Source organism: Prorops nasuta, unplaced genomic scaffold, assembly GCF_024137725.1.
Source record: "Prorops nasuta isolate Cenicafe-Biocafe unplaced genomic scaffold, Cenicafe_Pnas_1.2 PNAS00053, whole genome shotgun sequence".
In the NCBI taxonomy this organism is placed as follows: domain Eukaryota; kingdom Metazoa; phylum Arthropoda; class Insecta; order Hymenoptera; family Bethylidae; genus Prorops; species Prorops nasuta.
The window spans coordinates 150,175-170,268 of NW_027116850.1; the positions used below are offsets into that span (position 1 = coordinate 150,175).

At 33.3% G+C, this 20,094-nt stretch overlaps 5 protein-coding genes across 7 annotated transcripts; 1 reads left to right on the forward strand and 4 right to left on the reverse strand.

Moving 5' to 3' along the window:
• Positions 1-1,202: 1,202 nt before the first annotated feature.
• Positions 1,203-8,873, reverse strand: mon2 (Mon2 homolog, regulator of endosome-to-Golgi trafficking). 2 transcript variants are annotated; one of them, XM_066745081.1, is made up of 21 exons: positions 8,740-8,873; positions 8,496-8,627; positions 8,247-8,429; positions 7,951-8,187; positions 7,325-7,648; positions 7,002-7,254; positions 6,752-6,902; positions 6,444-6,683; positions 5,722-6,382; positions 5,436-5,648; positions 5,193-5,368; positions 4,684-4,846; positions 4,475-4,622; positions 4,145-4,398; positions 3,536-4,084; positions 3,327-3,470; positions 2,949-3,262; positions 2,697-2,881; positions 2,387-2,624; positions 2,221-2,297; positions 1,203-2,150 (listed from the first exon to the last, which is right to left on the reverse strand). In XM_066745081.1, the coding sequence occupies exons 1-21, from the start codon at positions 8,857-8,859 to the stop codon at positions 1,984-1,986; spliced, it is 4,929 nt and encodes a 1,642-aa protein (XP_066601178.1). In that variant the 5' UTR covers positions 8,860-8,873; the 3' UTR covers positions 1,203-1,983. The 2 variants fall into 2 exon arrangements, with proteins under 2 accessions (XP_066601178.1, XP_066601177.1); XM_066745080.1 differs by having other exon boundaries at positions 2,221-2,303.
• A 1,401-nt stretch (positions 8,874-10,274) lies between these two features.
• On the reverse strand, positions 10,275-12,755 carry Nubp1 (NUBP iron-sulfur cluster assembly factor 1). Of its 2 annotated transcripts, none has more exons than XM_066745084.1 (8): positions 12,610-12,755; positions 12,161-12,508; positions 11,687-11,928; positions 11,239-11,340; positions 11,074-11,164; positions 10,749-11,014; positions 10,489-10,675; positions 10,275-10,411 (listed from the first exon to the last, which is right to left on the reverse strand). In XM_066745084.1, the coding sequence occupies exons 2-8, from the start codon at positions 12,189-12,191 to the stop codon at positions 10,347-10,349; spliced, it is 984 nt and encodes a 327-aa protein (XP_066601181.1). In that variant the 5' UTR covers positions 12,192-12,508; positions 12,610-12,755; the 3' UTR covers positions 10,275-10,346. The 2 variants fall into 2 exon arrangements, with proteins under 2 accessions (XP_066601181.1, XP_066601182.1); XM_066745085.1 differs by having other exon boundaries at positions 12,614-12,727.
• Positions 11,375-14,834, forward strand: LOC136784438 (tektin-3-like). The gene is made up of 9 exons (XM_066745083.1): positions 11,375-11,645; positions 12,415-12,545; positions 12,613-12,840; positions 13,289-13,521; positions 13,581-13,690; positions 13,774-13,922; positions 13,987-14,209; positions 14,263-14,417; positions 14,484-14,834. Exons 1-9 carry the CDS (start codon positions 11,601-11,603, stop codon positions 14,692-14,694), a joined length of 1,485 nt encoding a protein of 494 aa, XP_066601180.1. The 5' UTR covers positions 11,375-11,600; the 3' UTR covers positions 14,695-14,834.
• On the reverse strand, positions 14,748-16,166 carry Cox11 (Cytochrome c oxidase copper chaperone COX11). Its single transcript, XM_066745087.1, has 3 exons — positions 15,500-16,166; positions 15,103-15,420; positions 14,748-14,982 (listed from the first exon to the last, which is right to left on the reverse strand). The coding sequence occupies exons 1-3, from the start codon at positions 15,701-15,703 to the stop codon at positions 14,821-14,823; spliced, it is 684 nt and encodes a 227-aa protein (XP_066601184.1). The 5' UTR covers positions 15,704-16,166; the 3' UTR covers positions 14,748-14,820.
• A 340-nt stretch (positions 16,167-16,506) lies between these two features.
• Positions 16,507-19,862, reverse strand: pAbp (poly(A) binding protein). The gene is made up of 4 exons (XM_066745082.1): positions 19,335-19,862; positions 18,534-18,844; positions 17,423-18,371; positions 16,507-17,246 (listed from the first exon to the last, which is right to left on the reverse strand). Exons 1-4 carry the CDS (start codon positions 19,525-19,527, stop codon positions 16,804-16,806), a joined length of 1,896 nt encoding a protein of 631 aa, XP_066601179.1. The 5' UTR covers positions 19,528-19,862; the 3' UTR covers positions 16,507-16,803.
• Positions 19,863-20,094: the final 232 nt, after the last annotated feature.

The window sequence follows — 20,094 nt, forward strand, 5'->3', positions numbered from 1 at the left end:
GTGTCTATTTTGTTAAGGATAACAAGCAGTAATTTTTCGTGATTATTGACACCTCTTCTTTAGTTCTATAAAAGAAACTCGATTCAATTAATTCTACTCAAAAGTAATAAAAATAAAATTTTATAGATTCATTCAATTTCTTACCATGTTTTTGTAATAATCAGAGTTGAAGCTATTTAACTGATAAATAATATGCAGGCAAACTATTTTTTTATTTGCAAAAATCGTGATTACAAACTTTTAAAGTTAATTTTTAAAAATTACAAAATTTTATGGTACGAACATAATAATTTTTTTATCTTTACATCATCCCAATAATTATCTTCTGCTAGATCAAAGAAATTCTTATGTATGCCCTTTAGCATTCTGTGTATGTATGTACGAAAAATGGACAGATAAATTAAATAATCAATCGAATGGAAAGTCCAATAATCCGTCTAAAAAATTATTAAATATTAATCCATCAAGATGAAACATTTATATTTCTATTTAATAACTTATTTAGGCGGTTCCATTCAATGAGAATATTTCATGTGTCGAGTAAGAAATTGAAATAGTTGAAACGAATAGTGTGTCTAATATAAATAAATCATTTTCCCATTTATCGTATAATATTATAGTCCGAACAAACTAATTAAAAAATGTAAGACATCTTATTTAGTTGTAAATAATGAATATTATATTGTTAAGAGATACGTAAACCTATATCAGACAATCTTTGAAATTCCCTATCATGATAACGTAAAAAAAAATAATATTCAGATTAAATATTTCGCCACATTATTTTCGATGCTTTAAGAAAAACATAGCGATGCATTGCATGCATCTATTTGCATTTAAATATTAGATATGACTAATGGTTTACCGCAACATTCCAAAGGAGATGTTCGCTGAGAATTTTCTCATTACACCACTTTAAATCCCATTAAAATCGATATCGTGATTTAAAGTTTTTCTGCAACACCTATAATTAACATCGTACCATGATTTATATGGGACTCTTTAAAGGTTTATAGAGAGATCGATCTCAGGAACACAATCTACCTAACAATATTACGGTAATGTTTGTGAGCCCTGTAAAATCATACATGTATGTACACTACTTTAATTTTTCCCTATGAATGTTAATCATACAATTATTAAACATTTTTGTTTTCTTGATGTAGGGAGAAAAAGAACTTTTTTGTGAAAATATTCGAGGGATAAATTTATTGTATAACTATTACTCTATATTATATGCACATTTATATTTATCAATTTTATTTACAGTTATTACAATACTCGCCTTACTGTTTCACGCAGTGTAATCATGATAAAGCAAATTATTTATAAACTCATTGGGGGGTTTAATTTAAAGAAATTGTATCTACTTCATTGTATATTTACAGTAGTAAAATCAACACATCAATCAGAAATATATACAGCATTCTTTCGTACATATACTTGCAGAATAACAGTGTTATTTTTTATAAATACCAATCACCTCTTTGACGTTAAGCAAAGTTTAGAGTGACAACACGCAAAAGATCATCAGATTCCTCTTGATGCAAAGCTGTGGCTAATTTTCATAGTCTCTTGCGTTGTTAAAAAACAATATACATGTAGAAAACAGTGGTAAGCAACAAAGTAATTATTTCCTTGTCGCATTGGTTAATCAACATGCACGTAAAAATTGCATGAAAATCGTTAAAAACTCGAGCCTCTAATGCATATAAATCCTAGTAACTGTTTCATTTGCAAGGAAATAATCAGTGTTTTTAATTTAAACAGTGTTTGATATTCCGTTTTGTACTTGTGAAAAATTACATACTGGATTTTATATATTTATTATTTACATAATAATCGCAATCTAGATTAGTTATTTTGCATTCTGCAAGTCAAAAGATGTCTAGTTGCAAAGGAAAATTAACGTACAATGTAAAGAATATTACCTCATGCTCTAAGGTTTTACATATTGGCATTTTAGATGAAAATTTTTATCGGTCAAACGCCATTAGATGTTGCATTGCAAGCTGGTGGTCTTAACAAGTCGTGATATTGAAGTAAAGCCTCTCTTAAAGATCTCGAAACCTGGCCAGAAGCTGTAGTCACTGTACATTCCACTAAACAGGGATACAGTCCTATTAATTGCTCCCATACTGATCTCTCAACTAGGGTACAAATAAAGTTAATATTTTGTTCAGTATTCATTGATAAATGTAATTCAATTGTCTTAGTTACCTTTATTGGGCGGTGCTTTTTTTAACGAAACGACGAGCGTAGCGACAGCTTTGAGAACAAATGATATTTCAGAAAGCCTGTACCTAGAAAAAGGTTCTATAATAAATATCCCAAACAGCTTTATATCCGATATTAGTTATGAGAGAGATTGTTTGTACACGATTACCTGGGCAAAGGACATTTTCCAGATCTCCTTTCGCTCTCGATATATCGTCGCAATACGTCTTGGAATCTATGAAGTAAAGCAGTCACGGCTAATCGACCAGCAACACCGCCTTCATCATGCTCTATTTTTGTAGGATCGCCGGACTCGTTATTCAAGCCATCTAATAGAGAAAATTGTAGAAGAGTCTCGAAACAGGTTTTAGCGAATTCTTCCCTTAATTTTGTATCCCCGTTATTATCTGAAATCATAAAATCAAATTCACTGCTTTTCTAATTAATGTAACTCTAATAATAAAATAAAGAATATCCACCATTGTTCGTCGTTGTGGCAGAATGAATTGATCCTTTATTTAACAACATGACTACTCTTAAAATAAATTGATGCGGGATATGCGTAGAGTGTGGCAATACTTCGTCTCTCAATAATTCCATAACTTGACAATCCACAGCTTCGTCAGCTTGGACTTCTTCGACTCCTCGTTCTACATGTATCATGCTAGAATAAAAGTAATTGGTTAATATTATATTGATTAAATTACAAATGAAAAGAATGAAATACATACCTTTTGGGAAATAGAAAATCGTCTAATGTATTTGCCAATTCCATCCACATACCCTCAAACTGGTCTGGATATTTTCTGGCTAATGGTAATCCAGTGTGCAAAACAGCAAGTAGACTAGTCACAGCTAATTTCCATGTTGTTGGAGAAGGGCAGGCATATTTTATAGATAAAGGCACATGAAGGGCTTCAATGATATGCTTCAATACTTGACCATCAATCACAGCCATTTCATGAGCAGTTTTTTGATATAAGCTAACCACCATTGACAATGCCTTTTCTCCGAAAGGAACATAGTTCATCGTTACCCAATCAGCCTAGAAATTATCCGAAATATGAATTAATTTAGTTCATAATTTCAATTTATACTTAATTACTCACCGATATGCCTTTGACTTGAGAAATATGCTTCGTCGGAATTTTACCATACGTTGGTGCCTGACATGCCAGTTTGGAAAAATTGAGTAATTGCAGGAATATTAGAACGATCATCGTTCTTAAGTTATCAGCACCATTAAAAGCTTCCTATAATTTCACAATCAAAATAATGTTAAGAAACTTTCACTTTATATGATATAATTAAAGAATACCTTTTGTAGAAGCTCCATAGAATGTAAAACACCGTCTTGAAGATGGGTGAGAACGACGTCAGGTATTGTAGGTAAGATGTATGGGGTGGATTCTCCATGTACCGGCACTGCAACTGTATTTTTTAATACGATGCACAACTTTTGTAAATCAGTTCCTGTAAATTTATTTCGTATATGCTGAAATACTGCAGGAAAAATATGAACAAGAGCTGTTAGAAAAGCTTGAGATGGTATATAAGGCTCGGTGTCATTCTCTTCCGGTGGTGTTGTACTCTCCATTCCAATGTTGAGCCAAACTCGCCACGCCACCATCCACAGTGCTTCAGAATCGTGGGACTGGGCTGTTTCGCCATTGTCGCTACCCTTTTGAAGATATAAAATTTCTTGGAAAGATTTCAAAGCTGCCAGAGAAACCTCATTATTTTTACTCAATGCAGAATTTTCTATAAATTCTAAAAGAAGCGACCACGCACGAGGAAAATCTCCCAACATTTGCAACAGTTGACGCTTCGTATTAAAAACCCTTGCCACACCGCTTAAAGTTAAAACCTGCAATATTTATCATAATATTGATAATTTTATCTAATATTTTATTTTTCATTTAAGTACCTGAGTCTCTGCCCATTGTTTTTGGGCAGTGTTTCTACTGTGATGGATTAGAATATTGCCTCCCGTATCGACTTTTTCACTACTGGCAGAATTTGATAAACTTCTAACTTTGTCTAATAATGGGAACAGAACTTGCCAAAGAACTGCCTGCCAGGTTGGTTGACGCAAAAGACTACCATGGGCAGAAATTGTTGAGAATAAAGTTTGACTCGCCGATTTACGAACTGCAGGTCGAGAATCAACGCATAGATCACCTAGAAGCAAAGATATTGAATTGTAAGCAATTGTTTTAAAGTTTCAAGTATAAAATATTATTCGAGTCATATTTACCCAGCCTTGCATAGAGGCACATCCAAAGTTTATCAAATGGTGGCATATTTGTAGTACCCGGAAAATCAGGAAACACTGCGGATGAATCTCCGCGCAAAGAAATGCACAATTTTTCTTGATTTTGGTAAAAATAGTCACTAATGTTCCACTAAAAAAAGAAGAAATGATTAAAAACTATAGAATCTTGGCATCTTTAAATTATTTTGTACCATTAGCCCAACGGCTGTGAGGGAAATATTTAGCTCTTGCGTCTGCGATCCGAATTTAGCTGCGGTATCCACGCATAATGGCAAGCATCTCCAAGGCATAACGGGTAAAAAATCAGTTACGACTAATTGCAAACACTGGAAAGCTATGCGAACTAAGGCCTCTCTGGAATAAATTAATTACGTAAAAAAGAAATATCATTGTTATTTGTCCTTTGTAATACAATACTTAACTCTAATAGAGGTATATAGAATTATTTATTTGACGATAGCACATATGCATTTGCTATACATTATCATATTAAATAAAATCTCTATGTACTAATTTTCAATCGTTTTCTAGTTTAATAGATTTCACTGTTTATTACAAATATTACTTATTTCTAACTAATCTTGCTCATTATGTTCAATACTACAATAAATCAGACATGATAACACTGAGTGCTATATTCAAATAATACGAAATCTACTATTTGTCGCCGTTAAAGATAAATAATATACATTATACATACCCATGGTGATCAGACACTGCACCAATAATTCCTAGTACCAAGGGCCAACCATGGAACAAAGTTTCACCAGAACCATGAAGAACTTGAAGAACACATTCTAGCTGCCGTTGCCTAACATCCCCGTGCCTTACCGAAGATAATTCTGATAAAGGGCCTAATAACAAGGCCTGCAGTTTCTGTGAAATATTTAAGATATTAGTTTAGACTAATGTAAGAAAAAATTTTAACAAGAAAATAAGTTACTTGATTATCTCGAAGAGGCTGGTTATATTTATGCTGTAATGCCATTTTTACAAGATATGTAATAGCTTCCACACCCCATTCTCTCATACGAATATGAGGATGCTGACAAACTTCCAACAAATGATTGGTCAATGGTCTCCAGAGGACTTCTACCCGTGGTAAATTTACTAGCCCTGTCTCTAATAATTTTGCAACTGCAAAGAGTGACGGTTCCTAAAAATGGCATTTCTTACTTCCAAACAAAATTTAAATGGATGAGTTAAATGAAATATTTTCAGTCTCTTACTCGATTGGAATATGCCAAATCCATTGCTTCGTGACTTAATTTACACAAAGCATCTATTAAATGATGTAAAGCAACATCATCCAAATACTGGCTACTTTCAAATAATCTACTGAGCATGGCACTGAGAACTGGTAGATCTGCCATGACAGCATTGGTTAAAACGGCGTTTGGGTCTGTTGCCGTTCTGCCGGCTTTTAAAGAGCCGCCAGTAGAAGGTTTTAAACCAAGTATCCAGACTAAATGCTGTAGTGTGGTAAGAACTAAATGCCACGAAGTGCCAAGTATACTGCCATGACAATGTGCCAATGATAAAAGTGCTCGCATACATAATAAATTTTTTGCAGTTAACATGACAGGTCCTTGGTGAGCCCCAATAGGCAGGGATGCTGTAGGCAAGGGTGTACCAACAGCAACTACTTGCTGCCTATAATCTGGCTCTCCCAAAGCCGTTAAATTGTACTGACTAGATTCTTGCGATCTAGCTGTTGGTATACCTTGGGGAGCAGTGTATAAAACTGTTAACGCATAATGCGGTGGCAACGATGCTTTACAAATTGCAGTAATAAAAGCATCACGGGGAGTTTGCAAATCCAATTGACCGCACAGAGCGGCAAAAGTCTGTATAGCCTTTAAAACATTTTCAGTTGCAGATTCGTCGGTACTGAAAATTTTCATTAAAGTAATTAATTGAATAAATGAGCAGTGTTTATTTAAATGTTTACCTTGCATCTACGAGAGGACTAAGGGCTGCCAGTAAACCGCACCAACTGGAATTTATTAACTGCACGTGAAGCTTTCGCTCTTCTTCGGTTGGTTTGTAATCTTTTTCAGCACTTTCTTCCCTCTCTTCATTAATTGCTAATGATATGGAACGAATTATATCCAGCAAACAGGCATAAGCAATACTAATTCCATATCCAACTGGAATTTGCGGTGGCTCTATCTTATCAAGCATTTCCAAACTGTAAAACCGTTCATCAGTATTTTTCATGTAATTTATTAATGCCAAATAAATATATGACAAACTTACTAAGTAGATTTTGCTTGACCACTGGCAAATGTAGCGACTACCGGCAGCCAAACACCACGGGAATAAAATCCTGGCTGTGGAGACACCCCTGGACCAATTGGCACACCTGTGAATAATGGTGTTGTACCTTGTGCAATTGTTGTATTTGATCCTGCAGAAATTGACCAAGTTACTAAATATTTTTACTATTTTCTTTTATAATTTCTAATTCAAATCTGACAAATACAGCCAATTTTCAAAATTTCTCTACCTGTGCTGCTTTGATTCATCAATTGAACATTCACAAAAAGACTTTGGACATATGCCCCTAGGCTATTGACAATATCTTGAAAGATATTTGTGGCATGTGGCTTTAAGTCATAGCATTCACAAAAATTAGTTAATAAATCCGATTGAACTGTCATTTTATGCAAAACTTCTAAAGCCAAGGCTCTTTGCCATGTTGGTTTATCAGGATCCAGAAACTTGACAATCAATGACAAGAATATCTCACATTCAGTTATCTATACAAAAAGTATGTTTAATTATAATAGTCTAAATTATGTCTTTGTAATGCAGTTTTAAAATACTCACTAAAAGAAAGTGATATTTTTGTATTAAAATTGAGACAACCCTAAGCAATCTCATGCTAATAGGAAAATATGGTTTGTCAAGGGGTGTAGCTTGCTGTATTGATGCTGGTACAGAATTTCGATATTTTATGTTTGGTGAGAATAATTTTATTACCAATGCACACACTCTCTCTTTTAGTAAAAAGCTGAATTCAGGATGTTTAAAAAAGACTGATGAAAAATTAGTTAATACTGATTCCAATAGCTCCAAACCAAAGGTTCTAGTCATTTCAGTAATATTGATCAACCAGTATGGCTGATCTGCATTTACTAATTGTACAAGATCCTATAAAATTAAATATCATACATTATAATGATTTAATTATATTATTATGTAGAGTTTACTATTTAAAATATCTTAAAGCAAGCAAATGGGAGAACACTCATGTGTATCTCCATAATTATTAAAAATATCAAAATTTTACATTAAATATCTTTGAATGCACATACTTGCTAAAAGGTTTCAAAAAAGTCTTAAGTATAAATGTATTATCATAATTATATGAAGAAACTACATTTTCTGACATTTATACTCTGAACTATTTTAAGTGATAAACCCTGTATATATAGTCACATTTATTAAAATACCTGAAACATTAAATAGGCATCAGCTGCACATGGTCTAAGCCCTTTGGGAGGTTGATTTGTTGGAATTTTTAATTCTTCTAAATTAATTTCATCTTGTCCAGGATTTTCTGGATTCTCCTCGTTTTCTACAATAACACGTTCAAATACTAAGGAAACTAGTTGTCTTACTGTTGCTCCAGCTGTATTAATTATTGTACTGTCCTTAGTGAAGTGTAATCGAAAGCAAAGAACTAAATTCTGAAAATTATTTTGTTTTAATTCAAGATAACTTTAGAGTTTTTATAAATAATTGTTACCCTTGCAAGTGTATCTCCATGTACAACTGTATTACTAGTAAGTAGAAGAGTTACAGTCTGTAATATTTTAACTTCTTCAATTCCTGACTCCATTAATAACCATAATGTATCTGTAATATAACGAGCACCCTTCTGGTCTATTGCTTGTTGAGTTATTAATTTCTGCATCATACCCAAACAGAACTGAAACAATTAAAATTGTCATATAAAATTCAATTTAAGTGAATAATTAATCCTTTGTATACCAACCCTAATAATCTTTATATCCTTGCTTTCACAGCCTTGAACCAAAGGATAGAGGATCTGATTAACAACATAATAAATAGGAGTACTAGGATTACTAGCAACAGTCCTGATTTTTATTATCCCTTCTTCACATGACTTAAAACAGATATAAGATAAATATTAATCTTTATTATGTTCCACAATATTACCTAACCTCACTGATCATTTAAAATCTGTTTCTGTTGTACTTGAAAAATTAAAAACTAACCTCTTTAATCTGTGGATATTTCTTCTTAGTTTCTGATGACAAAATTTTTAAGTCGCTCTGTAAAGACTCTAAGAACTTCAAGACATTTTCCTGATTATTTCCTGGAGGTGAACTCGCCATCGTAGAAGTAACGCAAGTATTCCTTTTTAAATACTTTAGACTATCATATAAACAATCACTACGTTTCTCATGTTAAATAATTAATACTTTATTTAAAAATGTATGATATTACTAGGATAATCAACAAATTTCATTAAAACAACAATCAGTGAGTTGGCATATCCCATACCGATTATCAGAAAAGAAGCAATTAGAAATGACAGCAGGGCACATACAGGAGACACGGACAGGTGTGGTAGTCGGTAGAGTGATACCATAGAAGATATTCCAACTTGTGTTGGTTTGGTAGATTTGTGGCAGATCAGGACCCCCACTTCAACTCCCTTGTCCTTATACCAGCACAGAGAATGAGAGTCATGGTAGGGGTTTCGAATTCCCACAATCTATCATCACCACAGATAGGAAATAGTATTGGCAGCGAGATATTCCAACATTTCCAACACGTTTGATTGAATATATACATATACCGGATCGCCGCGTATTCACCGTGGCTGCAGTGAGCACAATGCACACTACAGCATAACCATCCGTGTGAGCAGTGGCTGCTGCCAAGCGTGGGTGAGGCGTGAGGATACTATACTCTACCACACGACACATCCGTGTAAATGCGTGTGAGCTACCCTCATTAGTATTGCCAGAATTGAACTTTTTTGCAATAAAAACACAATCACGTTCTCAATAGCTCCCGTGCAAATTTGCATTTGCGGAGTGTGATGTGTGTATATTTCTCTTCCAGCCCATATCACTCATCTTTTTACTGTAAAACTTCAATTCTGACATTAGTAATAGTATCTAATGGCAGACACTACTGTAAAGTAAACAAAAATTACTCCATGTAATTGACTTAATCAGCGATTTTTCAACTTAGTTAAAAGTAATCATATCGTGTATCTTTCTTACAGCGCTTATAGGACTGGACATATTCAGTTAATTTAATAAGATTTTGGAGCAACTGTGTAAAAAATATTAATCAAATTTATGTTAAGAGAATATTAGTTTTTTTTACGACTAGAATTGCTTGCCTTAAAATAATATTCAGCTTTAAATTTGGACTAGTAGAACGGCAATTCCACGTAATTGTAATTTGAAATGGATGTTAATTTCAAAATACTGATCAATATTCATCTTACTGGTTGAATATTAAAAAATTCAATGATAAATATATTTATACAATTGTCATTAAGAGTTACAAAATACGGGATCAAAGAAGGGTATAAATAATTAAAAAATCGATATTGTGCAATAATAAGTATCAGAAAAGCCGTTACTATTGGCGCTTTTAAAACCTATCATATGTTATGACTATATACCCGCATCAACCCTATAGAAATCCAAATTTAAAAAAAGCACTCTAAACACGTACTCGGGTGACTTCACTTAAAATTTCCGAATTGTCTAGTAAATGTAATTAGAAATAACTTAATTGTTTTTCATTGTATCTATTTTTTATAAGAATATATTGTATTCATTGTAAAGTGTAAAATATATTATTTTTTTTTTGCTTCCTTAAGAGAATTCACTGTTTCATCACTCTCACATTTTATTGTTATCTCTGAAAAATGAATCAGTATTAAAAGACATAATATTAAAAATATTTTAATTAATATAAAAAATAAATCAAATAATTACTTTTTACAATATCTTGAAGTGACTTAACTGTAACAGAGTTTGGCATCTCTGAGATAAAATCTTTGCCTTCATCACAATATCTGGCTAAAAGAGGATCTAAAGGAACAGTTCCCAAAAATTCTAAATTAAATTCCTCTGCCAATTTACTACCACCACCTGATGTTGCAGGAAAAATTTCTGCAGTGCTCTGTTAAATAGTGAATAATAAATAATATGTATATAACGACCAATTACTTTTTTGTCTATCATAAAAAACATACTTTGCACTTTGGACAAACAAAAAGGCTCATATTTTCCACAACACCTAAGATGGGAATGTTACTTTGTCTGCAAAAATCAATTTCTTTTCTAACATCTAAAAGTGCTACTTCTTGAGGGGTTGTAACGATAATAGCCCCTGTTATACCAGCTTGTCTCATGTATCTTACTGTTGATAAATGCTCATCGGATGTACCAGGAGGTGTATCCAATATCAAATAATCTAAATTACCCCAATCAACTTCTGATAAAAACTTGCTTATCATTGCTGCAATAAGACAAAAGTTAAGATGTAAAAATGATTTTTATTTAAAAAGGGAACATTACCATTTTTTTTAGGACCTCTCCAAATTACTGCAGCACTTGAACTCTCAAGCATAAAACCAATTGACATTAAAGATAAATTATCTTCGATATACTACAAATTTAAAAATTATTTTATTTCTTAAACAAAACTAGTAAAAATAAAATAGGATTTACTAGCAGACTTACAACAGGAGACCAGCCAGAACCACTTTCATGAACTTTTTCTCCTAATACTCCAAGGACTCTTGGCTGAGATGGCCCACACATATCTATGTCTAATATTGCAATCTACAAATTAAATTATATATATCTTAAATATTTTCATATACATGATAAAAGCTCCATACTTCTACATAATGTATATTATTTATTATTTTAATCATAGATTAAATATAACAGGGGTTTTGCTTGTCACAAGTTAAAAATCAATAGGTACCTGGTACAGACTGATACTGACTGATATTACCTACATAACTATAGATGTAAGGAGAACATTCTCCCAGATCATTTTCTACACTGCAAAATATCAGAAGTAGAGAGATACCAGTATGTACATTGAAAATCATTTGGATATACTTGGCATGGGAAGAAGAGTAAGGAATAATAGTTATTAGAATTAATTAATTAAATTTACATTTTTATCAGGATTATTTGCTGCCAAGGACCTTGATACCATAGTTGTTATGGTACTTTTTCCAACTCCACCTTTGCCAGATAAAACCAAGATTTTATGTTTGACTGTAGACAGCCTTTCTCGAACCAATGTTATTGCGGGATCTGTCTCTTTTGTTGCACCAGATGCGCATAGACTTTGATTTGGACATCCTGCACATGCTGAAGCTTTACCTGCACTTTCACTTTCTGTTCCAGGGCAGTCTAAAATAATATTTAATTATTTTTTTAAATTGGACAAATTGTAAGATAGTCATACAAAGAAAAATTTAAAGAATCATAACCTCTATTCAAAGTTTTAACATAACAAAATATTGAGAGGAATAATAATTTGTCACGTATAATATTATAGTAGTATATAGTACTGTGTTAATTAAACACAAAGGTATTAACTTTGACAAAAATCAAATTAAAACAGATATATTTATCGACTTACGTTGTGGAGCTTCACTTGGCACATCTGCCATTTTTATTCAGAATAAGCACTTCGTTTTGATAAATCAATTTTGTAGAAAATTATTATTTTTTAATTTTTTCACATAATTTGGAATTTTTTATGAGTCGAAACATTTACTACTTTAACTTAAGCTCAACTATAATCAAAAAGTCATATAATAAATATATACTATTGCAATTATATTGTTATATTTTTTATAATAATTAAAATATTTTAATTTTTTAATTGCGTAGCAGCTTCAACCATGGAGTGTTTCAGGAAAATATACACCACATTCTGTATCATTGCCGATTCGTGCCAATTACAGATGTATTACACCTTGGAGACCTAACACAGGATATGAAAATATTCAGATAACTCCTTTGTATATTTCTTATGCTCAATTGAAAGCTTTAATGATTCTATTTAGAAGAATTTTATTATATTACTTGCAGGATAACAAAATCTTTCAATGGACTAGACTCTTGTAATCAACCACTAAAATTCCCAAATCTTGTAACAGGACTTCACAAAAATCCTGCTCATGCTTTTCAAACTGCTTTGTACACAAGATATACACCCAGTGAATGGATACAAAAGCAAATTAAATATTACAACGAAGCAGATTCAAACAGACATTACTCTGAAAGATTAAGAAATGATACTGTAAGAGTAATTAGGTAAGAAGTAGTGGAAAAACGGGTATCCGGGGCCACAGGGGCGGTAAGAAGTCCCGGATATTTCGGGACCGGGTCTGTTTTTTTCGCGTATCTCTCTCCTACATAATAAGAAGCGAACACCAATTCAATAAGTTAGAATGAGAGGAAATATATTTTTATTTAAAACATGTTTGCCTTATTTTAACTAATTGCACCTGCTTAGTAGTGCAGCGAAAAATAACAGATCTAAATTATACATATGTTTGAATAACACCCGATTTCAGCAAGCACTTAAAACAACCTTTTATTTACAGAACATGCTTTCTTTTTTACTAATTTATAAATGTCCGAAGTTACTTACCATCCGTAACTATTCGCGCCTCTTTCCCCTATAATTATTTCTGTTATTTAATAGTATTCTCTAATGGATATAATTTAACAGTAATGTAATTTATTCCTTAATTTTTAGAGATGCAGATGAAAAAATACAACAATGGCAGTTTGATACTGGTAGAAAAATTGGAGAAAGGATAAGTGATGTTACCTTTTGGAGAAATGAAGTTTCATCAGAGTTAGAAAGACTGTACCAAGAAACAGAGAGATTACAAAATTCAAAATGTGTTGTAGAGAAAGCAGTTCAGGATCTTGAAGGCCCTATTCACTTAACAGAAGAATGTCTCTATCAAAGAGAAGCGAGAAAAGGTGTTTTTAAAATTCTCTATTTGCAAACAGTTTCATAACATACACTCATTTCTTTTAAGGTACTGAACTGGTACACGATGATTCAGAAAAATGTTTGCTACGTGAAGTCGAAATTTTACAGATAAACAAGAAAAAGCTAGAATCCTGTCTTGACCAGTGCAAAGACCAAGTAAATCAATAACAATTTATAACTATGTTAAATTATTTGTAAAAAATAAAATCTTAACCACATATAATTTTATTATTTTACAGTTACGAACCTGCCGTGCCTCACAAAATCAATTAGAACTAGATTTAAAAAATAAAGAAAATGCACTTGGAATTGATATGTTATGCCATCAATTAAGTAATCATAGTCAAGGATTACAATACTACGCAGGGATTGAAAAATATGATCCTTGGTAAACTTTTAGATCAGTTAAAAATTCTTGTTAGATAAATATTATAGTATATTTTATGTTCTAGTGTTTCGGAGCAGCAGAATTGGGCAGAAGCTACAAATCAAATTATTCAAAGGTCTCAAGTTGAAAGAAATAATTCACGCCAGTTACGTACAACTGCAGAGGCACTTGTAACTAAAGTAGCCCAAGAATTATGGGAGACTTGGTCTAATACAAATAATGCTTTGGACCAAAGAAGCTCAGAACTTTTGGAAGCTAAAAACAAATTACAGCAAAATTTGCAAAAGGTAGAAATTTCTATATTTAACAATACTATAAACATTAAAGTTATAATTTACAGGTTCAACAAGAGATTTTCGATACTGAGAAAAACTTGGAGCTAACACGAAAAGCTATTGCTGATAAAAGATATGCATTAAAAGTGGCTCATACCCGTTTGGAAGCCCGAATGCATCGTCCAGATTTCGAATTATGCCGTGACCACGTTCAATCAAGGTTCTATTTGCTTTTTATCTCTTTATTATTAATATGTTATCACTAATTATACAAAACAATTTTTAGCTTACAAAAGGAAATTGAGAATATCAACTATCAAGTTGAGCGTATGTATAAGGCTCTAAAGGAGGTAGAAAATCAACATCAGAGATTGTTAAGAACCAGAAATGCTTTGGAGCAAGATTTAGCATTAAAGATTGATGCTCTCTACATAGATGAAGAAAAAGTGTCTGGTTTACGTAGGTCATATCCAGTCAATGTCATGTTTAGATTTTAGAAATATATTAATATAACATATTCTTAAAAAGTTAGATCAAATGATGTTACATATTTATCAATTAAAACCAACAAATATTTATTTACAGATTTCTAATATGCATTAAAAAATTGTCTAAATAATGTATCATGCACTTTGAACATAATTTCTTATATAACTAGGTACAGGAATCTTCAATCCAGGTTTAGATTCAAAGAAAGTATAAGCTAAAATTATCTCATTTACAAATTCCATCTTCGGATCTTCAAAGAATTCTGGATCAATGTAAAAGAAGACTGGCATGTCAACCTTAAAAATTAAATTACATAAATATTTTATTCCTTTGAAAATTTTACATGACAACATTATATATGTAATTCTTCTTTGTAATAAATAAAACATTGCACTTGAAAAAACAACCATTCTTACCGTTTCTTTTGGATTTAATTGCTGTTCTTCAAAACAGAAGCATTGAATCTTATTAAAATATTGTCCAGCTTCAAATGGTAATACATTATATGTAGAGATTCCTGTTATAGGATGATCTGTTGGATTCGTCGCTGTATAAAAAGCTAGAGCAGTTTCGCCAGGATAAACAATTACTTCTGTTTGCTGAGGTTTAAATTTCCATTGCATGGATATTGAGGTGTCCGAAGTAAATATAACTTTAACAGGCCTTTTCTTAACAGGTTTCATTGTTTCAATATTACTTGTATCATGGCCTACTGTACCACCATAGCTAGTAGCCTAAAACCAGTTTCATAATTTGTACACATTAAAAAGATGTATTTTCCAATTTTATAAAACACAAAGAAATTCAAAACACCTGGCAAAATATTCTGTATAATGGCACTGCGGCATAACTAGCTCCAACTAATAATATTCCAAGTCCAGATATATATAAAGTAGTACTACGAATTTTCTTCCTATTAGAATCATAAATTTGTTTTTTTATTATCATTCTAGAAGAACTTGTACTTATATTTCGTATGAAATTATTTGCTAATCTATAGCAACTTTTAAAATACATTTTTTTTGAGTCTATATATATCAATAACTTAACGTAAAATAATTCTGGCCTGTTCCTTTTACCGAAAATTTCAGTTGAACGACTGAATTAAATACAGTTTATGTAACTTTCACTATACACAATTAAATCGCTTTGACTCACTTCAAGCATAAAATGAAAGCACCGTTTATTGAACATTACTCTTGATAGAATGTACTTCGATTATTAAAAGTGTATTGTATTTTTTTTTTAATAAATACTTTAGTTAAAAGTAAATAACACGTCCCTTGCTTTTTAATAATGTTTGAGAATAGAATCTGATAATGGCCGCCTTGATATTTTCATTCACTAACTAAAGAATGAAGAGCAGTCTTCTTGAGTCTTGACTTCTTAAGCACAAAAGCGCAGCACAAAAATATGGGTATTGCGGATTTGCGGATTGCCTCCTGGGAGACTGAAATCATTTTAACCCTGAAAAATTGACGATAGAGGTATGTTAGCCAATAGGGTCTTCGCATTTCTAATCTTAGGAGCGCAAAATCGATATATATTTAACCAATGGGTGAATGAGCACAAATTCGATCAAACCCAATATAAAATAGGAAAAAATTGTTCAATAATCATAATAATTCGTACTTTGCATATTTGTATTTTTTTCTCATATTTAATATCAAATTTTACTATTCTGTTATTTTAAAAAATCATGAAGTTTTCTATTCGATTTTATGACAATTCTCTAAACCAGTTAATTCAACGTAAATAATATTGAGCAGAAAAGATAAAATATTTTGTCTAAAAAAATCACACCATTTATAGATTACAAATCAATATTCATAAACTTTATTTGTTTATTTCACATTTGACAAATAACTTAAGTAGACACTGGAACAGGAGTCGATTAATTAAAATTTGTACATTCAAAGGAAAATTTATTTTCATAAAAGTTTGGAAGTCGCCTCACAATCGATAATAACATATTAATTAACAGTTGCTCCTGCCATTATCAAATATAGCCATTAATTAGTGTAATGAAATTTTTAAGAAAATTCGTCGATTAATCAGGGAATGAAGGAAAAAAACAAAATATTTTAAGAAAATTCGTGAGAATCGACTTCAAAGAATTACTCTTTTTTCGGAGCCACTGCCTGTTTGGCTTGATGAGCTTGGAGAACAGCAACTGCTTCCTCTACCTTGGCTTTTAATGACTCGCTGTGCTCCAGCATATGCAATAACTCGGAGTTGTCGATTTCGAGTAACATTCCAGTAATTTTTCCAGTAAGATTTGGATACATGCATTGAATCAATGGGAACAACCGTTCTCCTAGCATTTGTTTTTGCTCCTGTGGTGGAGCAGCCGCTAGCATAGTAGCTGTCAAAGGTTCTTGCCCTTGAATGTGGACAGCTTGTTGTACAGCAGCTGGCGTAGGAATTGCAAGCTGCTGTGGAGGATTACGCATATTTGATGTGTATTTGTAGTTCGATGCTCGTGCTTGTGGCGAGACACCCACGGCGGCACCTGCGACGGAACGACCTTGCATATTTGCACCTCCCACAGCTTGTTGGCCTGAAAAATTATTATCATTAAGTAGGTAATGTTAATTAAAATCGATCCACTTTTATCAGAACGAAACTTAGACTTGATAAAACTCTGACAAGAAAATTTGAGACTTTTTAAACTAGATTTATGCGGAAAATAAATTAAAGGGGATTCAAAATTAGTCAGTAGAATATTTTTATTACTGGTAATTGGTCTGGCAGAAATGGTGTTTCGCATGGCTCCTGCTTGAGCAGTTGGTGCCCTTGGTGTAGCTCTGAAAGCTCCTTGCATTGTAGCAAAACCGGTGCTTCCAGCTTGAGCGTTGGGTCGCACTTGGTTGGATTGTGCAGCCCACCGAGGTGTGGAGCGCATCGGAGCGAGCTGTGCAGCAGGTCCATAGAATCTTTGTGGAGGTGGAACAGACGGTACGAAAAAGTTTCCTGTGTTGCTTGGTTGAAAGATATGTCCCATTTGCTGCATACGCATATTTGCCATACGCTGCATGTATTGGGAAGCAAGATGTGCTTTACGATCCTCTTTACGTTGAGCCAGGGCAACGTACAGTGGCTTTGATCCAATAATACGTCCGTTCATCTCCGTTACGGCCTTCGTAGCTTCTTCGGGGGCAGTGAAGCAAACGAAACCAAATCCTTTGCTACGACCATCCTCCATCATTACCTTTGCCGAAGTAATTGTACCAAATGGCGTGAATTCTTTGCGCAAACGCTCATCATCAATTGTATCGTCTAAGTTTTTCACATAGAGATTAACGCCTTGGTAACGATTCAAACGCTCCAATTTCATTTGCTCGAATTTTCGCTTTAGTTCTTGTTGGCGTTCAGCCTTCTTTTGGGCTCGGCCTACATACATGCATCTACCCTCAGCAACTTCTTTTCCATTTAACTCCATTACTGCTTGCTCTGCAGCATCCGGATCTTCAAATGCCACAAAACCAAATCCTCGAGATTTTCCATCATCCTTATTCATCACTTTGTGACTAGTGATGGCACCATATTTTTCAAACATTTCTTTCAATTTTTCATCCGTCATATCTTCTCCAAAGTTCTTCACGTAAACATTAGTAAAGAGTTTGGCTTTCTCTCCCAGTTCCTTTTCGCGCTCCTTGCGTGGAATGAATTTACCAACATATACCTAAGAAACAAATTGAGACTGTCAAGAAATATTGATATTTTTTGGAGGAAATAAATGCAAGCGTAGAGAGCTATTGAATTCTGACCAAGCTTATGTTACATTAATCAGTATGATCTGTGATGAAGAACCAAACCATAGTACAGAGATAAAATTATACCCTACCTTCTTTCCATTCAACAACATGCCATTGACTTTATCAATTGATTTATTTGCAGCTTCTTCAGTTTCAAAGTGAACAAACCCATAACCTTTGGATTCACCAGTTTCATCTTGGGCGACTTTACAACTCAATATGTTACCAAAAGCAGAAAATGTGTCATACATTGCTTTATTGTCTATGCTTTTATCCAAATTTTTTATGAAGACATTACCAACGCCAGATTTTCTCAAAGAAGGATCTCGTTGAGACCACATAATTCGAATAGGCCGCCCTTTCATCATATCGAAATTCATAGTATCAAGTGCACGTTCAGCTGCAAGAAAATACATAAGTCAAATATGATGGATAATAAATTAATTGACAAAAAAAGATGAGAAAATATCACGTGCACAAGTGTGCATTTTCCAAATGGTGGGGGGGAGGGGGGAATTAGAGAGGAAAAGGGAAAGTACAGTAACTATTCAATGACCGTTATAGAAAATTTAAAACGGCAGTAAAGTGGGAGAAAAATAACGTATTTGTTAGGAAAATTTTCTATAATCCTAGAATAAAGTGGAGAATTTAGGATATTTCGGTAAATTTTTTGATAAAGAGGTTGAAAAATGAGCCGAGGGTCATCGGTGGCCATGGCGATAATTTGGCTTGGCGCCCCTCGCCGAAATCCAATATGGACGTTTTAACGATAAAGAGCACGTGTCATGACGGGTAGAATAAATGGTGAAGGCGCATGTTGCGCAGATGGAAATGCGTAAAAAATGGCCAAATTTGGATTTATATAAATCACATGATAATATGATACTGACCATCAGCCGGTTGCTGAAAATTAACATAGGCGTAACCAAGGGAGCGTCGGGTAATGACATCACGGCAAACGCGTATCGAGAGAACAGGACCAGCCGATGAGAACTTCTCGAAAAGCAACGCTTCGGTGATGTCGTCATGCAAATCACCCACGTAGAGCGAGGCCATAGGATAATTCGGAGCTCCTGGATTCATGATTGCAATATTTCCACTTGTCGCAGTTTCCAAAAATTCAGATTTCACAGGCAACTAGAATTTCTTCCTATCTTCAATATGGCTTGGCTCCCTTCGACCACGTCGCTCTTTCCAACACAATGATTACTATTTTTTTCCACACTTTACTTAGGTCTCGCGCGGTTTTCAACTACGATTTTTCGATTTTTTTGTTTGATTTTTTAACAGGTTTTATATTTTTTTTGTGATTTTTTTTTGTAAAAGAGTTATTTCACGAATGGAAGTGGGTTGTGTGACCTATTTTGTGGAAAAGGAGACACAACCACACGTGAACACAACTCTACTCTTACTGAGGAATGAGTGATATAAAGTAGTTCCTTTTATGCTTTTATACTACTTGACCGTAGAACGAAGCAGAATGTCCGAAAAGTAGTCCGTTCCTGTCTCCTGCAATCTTGCCAAAACGAAAGAGTTCTATCACTAGATTTCGACCAATCGGTTTATCCACTGGCTGCATTCGTCAATTTACCGCCATAATGGCAGCATTCCTTCTACCTTTGTCAATCAGAATGGACAGCATGTATGTAG